At 48.7% G+C, this 2,610-nt stretch overlaps 2 protein-coding genes across 2 annotated transcripts in view; one reads left to right on the forward strand and one right to left on the reverse strand.

Annotated features, from left to right (window-relative positions):
* FOXG_16543 (ATPase) overlaps nucleotides 1-299 on the forward strand; it is a gene marked incomplete at both ends in the record, with an annotated part of 5,029 nt that extends 4,730 nt beyond the window's left edge. Inside the window, one exon of the mRNA XM_018396573.1 lies at nucleotides 130-299. Coding sequence (XP_018257159.1) covers nucleotides 130-299 — 170 coding nt within the window. The remainder of the gene's footprint in view (nucleotides 1-129) is intronic.
* Nucleotides 300-600: 301 nt separating this feature from the next.
* Nucleotides 601-2,446, reverse strand: FOXG_16544 (uncharacterized protein; the record flags this gene model as incomplete). The annotated part of the gene is made up of 6 exons (XM_018396574.1): nucleotides 601-957; nucleotides 1,006-1,583; nucleotides 1,634-1,833; nucleotides 1,880-1,925; nucleotides 1,991-2,159; nucleotides 2,275-2,446. The coding sequence occupies 6 exons, from the start codon at nucleotides 2,444-2,446 to the stop codon at nucleotides 788-790; spliced, it is 1,335 nt and encodes a 444-aa protein (XP_018257160.1). The 3' UTR covers nucleotides 601-787.
* Nucleotides 2,447-2,610: the final 164 nt, after the last annotated feature.

The raw sequence follows: 2,610 nt of genomic DNA on the forward strand, positions 1-2,610 counted from the left end.
CGGCAGACCAACGACCCCTTTTCAGCTACCATCACTCGGCTCCAACTCTGCAGAAGCACGGTCACGGCGTCCAAGTCGTCAACGACACGACGGTGTATCGCATAGGTAGCATTTCCAAATTGCTCACAGCTTATGTCTATCTACTTGAGGTTGGAGATGTGTTGTTCAACCAGCCAGTCACGCGTTATGTACCTGAGCTGGCAGATATTTCTGCAAGGCCAAGGAACAAGTCAGCCTCTGCTCTTCAATATGTGGACTGGGACGTGACAATACCATGGATACATGGACCAACTGCTTAGTTCGGCAAGCGACTAAGGATGCTTCCATACTCATCTCTACTACAACAAGCAGTATCGCATTCCACAGTGACATACTTTGGAGTGCAAGCCTGGCATCGGCGATTGGATGCCTTCCAATTCTTAGCTCTCAGAAGAATTCGCTCGAATAAGCTTGTCTCCGAGTTGATTATCTTGTTCATTTCAGATACCATGCACCAACATCAGCCGCCATGGAAGCATTAAGATGGGATCGCAGATACGAGAATGTGAGATTGCCTGAACTGAACATCGGTTGGAGTAGAGAAATGGAGAATGAAGTCGACCCGGCCGAAGTTCTTGGTAGTGACGACATGGTTGTTAATGGTTAATAGTCTAATGGCCTGTGAAATCGTCCTAGCCATGAGCTATTTTTGTTGCTCGCTCTATACTAATACACCAACTACAAAAACTACCAACATGGGTCTAGAGCCGTCCCTTGCTTATGTTACAGATGATCAACACCAAGTGCTCTAAGCATTGGTAGGTGGTCCAGTGTAGTTCTTGTGTCCCCAAACCCAGTACCAAACACCCGAGACTAGACAAGACGCGGCAAACACGACAGAGGCATAGTTAACGCTAACAACTGTTACAGGTAGACGCAAAGGCATACAGAAAAGAGGGATTGCGAGAATGGACCATGCTGCCAGGGTGTTAGTGATAAGCTCACAGGAAAGAATAGATAACTTACCGACAGCCACGAAATTGGCAAGATACCCAAGCTTACCGAGGGGAAACTTGGCATTTTTGATTTGTCGTCTCTTCGTCAAGAGGTTGATAGCGACTGGTGTTGCGTAGGCCGCGTTGAGAGTGAGGACGCCAACGTTTGCAAAGGCGTTAAAAGCTGCCGAAGAGCCAAAATAGATGAGACCCAGGAGAAGTTGAATCACCATACTTAGCATCATAGCATTGAGAGGAACATCAAGTCGCTTGTTAACAATAACCCACCACTTAGAGCCTGGCATGGCTCCATCGCGAGCAAAGGCCCAAATACAGCGAGAAGAAGCGGTGATACAGCCGATACCACAGATGATGCCGAGGACGATGATAGGAGTCAACAATGCGAACGCTCCACCCGATGAGCCGACAGCAGCCTTAATGGTCGGGGGTATGGGTTGCGCAGAGGCGAGATCGGCGAGGTATTTGAGATCGGGAAGAATGAAGGTAATGGGAATAAGGAATAGCATGCCGGCGACCGTGTTGATACAAACAGTCAGAACCATGGCTTTGGGAACCTGCACATCAGGCTTTCGGACTTCTTCGCACATGCTGTCACTTATCAGAGTCCTGTCAATAACGTAGAGGAGTCAGCAACTTACGAGAGAATCATGCCTGTTGACGAGGTCGCATATGCTGCGTGGAGAAGTCCCACACAAAACGCCCAGCCATCAGTCCAGCCAGAGTTATTTTCGAAATGGGTAAACACCCAGCTAGCATCGCGTCTTCCATCTTTAGCCATGACGAGAACGGTTATAATAATAGCAATAACACCTGCAAAAGTCCAAAAGATGGCAGCAGTCTTGACAAGTCAGTAGTGAGTGCATAAGAGAGGCTGCCACACCTACATCCAACCAGGGAAGCCATTTGTTTCCAAGCGCTGACACGGCGTTGCTAAGTAAAGTGAGGCCGACGAAGATAAGAAAGACTTGATAGGGTTCTCCAGCAAGAACACCAACCCCAGGCGATGATTCGAAAACGTTGATACACGAGACCAGAACACGGTAGTACCGAAAATGACAGAGAGCGTGATACTAATGTTGCCAATAACATAGAGCCAACCGCAGACCCAAGCAGCCTCACGGCGCCAACGCATCGGTGCTAGCATGAAGGTCTGATAATAGACACCTGTAGTAATCAAGTCAGTCTCTCCATTGTCATAAGCTGAGTCCAACGTAGGTGATTGGATGTATAACAACAGAAATTACACGTCCTCAAGCATTTAAAAACAAGGGAAAAATACCTCCGGCGACAGGATACACGCTGGTGATCTCTCCGAGCGATAAGGCCACACAGACAATAAGAGCTGAGACAGCTAGCCAGCCCCAGATTATATTGGCTGGACCTCCAGTCGTGATGGGATTGCTAAGGGTCGTCGATAGTCCGTAAGGGATCGAAGCCAGCACGAAGGCCATGAAGGCAACCTGAAGAGTCGATCGATTACGCTGCAGCTCGGTCACGTTGCCAAAGGCGTCCGACGTTGTTATCGGGATCGGAATCGCCAACGACAGGTCGCGCCGTTTCTCGAACGAGAGCTAGAAGCCCGGCTAAAAGTGATGTTTCCAGCCCAAATTTTTGA

This window comes from Fusarium oxysporum, chromosome 11, assembly GCF_000149955.1.
Source record: "Fusarium oxysporum f. sp. lycopersici 4287 chromosome 11, whole genome shotgun sequence".
Lineage (NCBI taxonomy): Eukaryota > Fungi > Ascomycota > Sordariomycetes > Hypocreales > Nectriaceae > Fusarium > Fusarium oxysporum.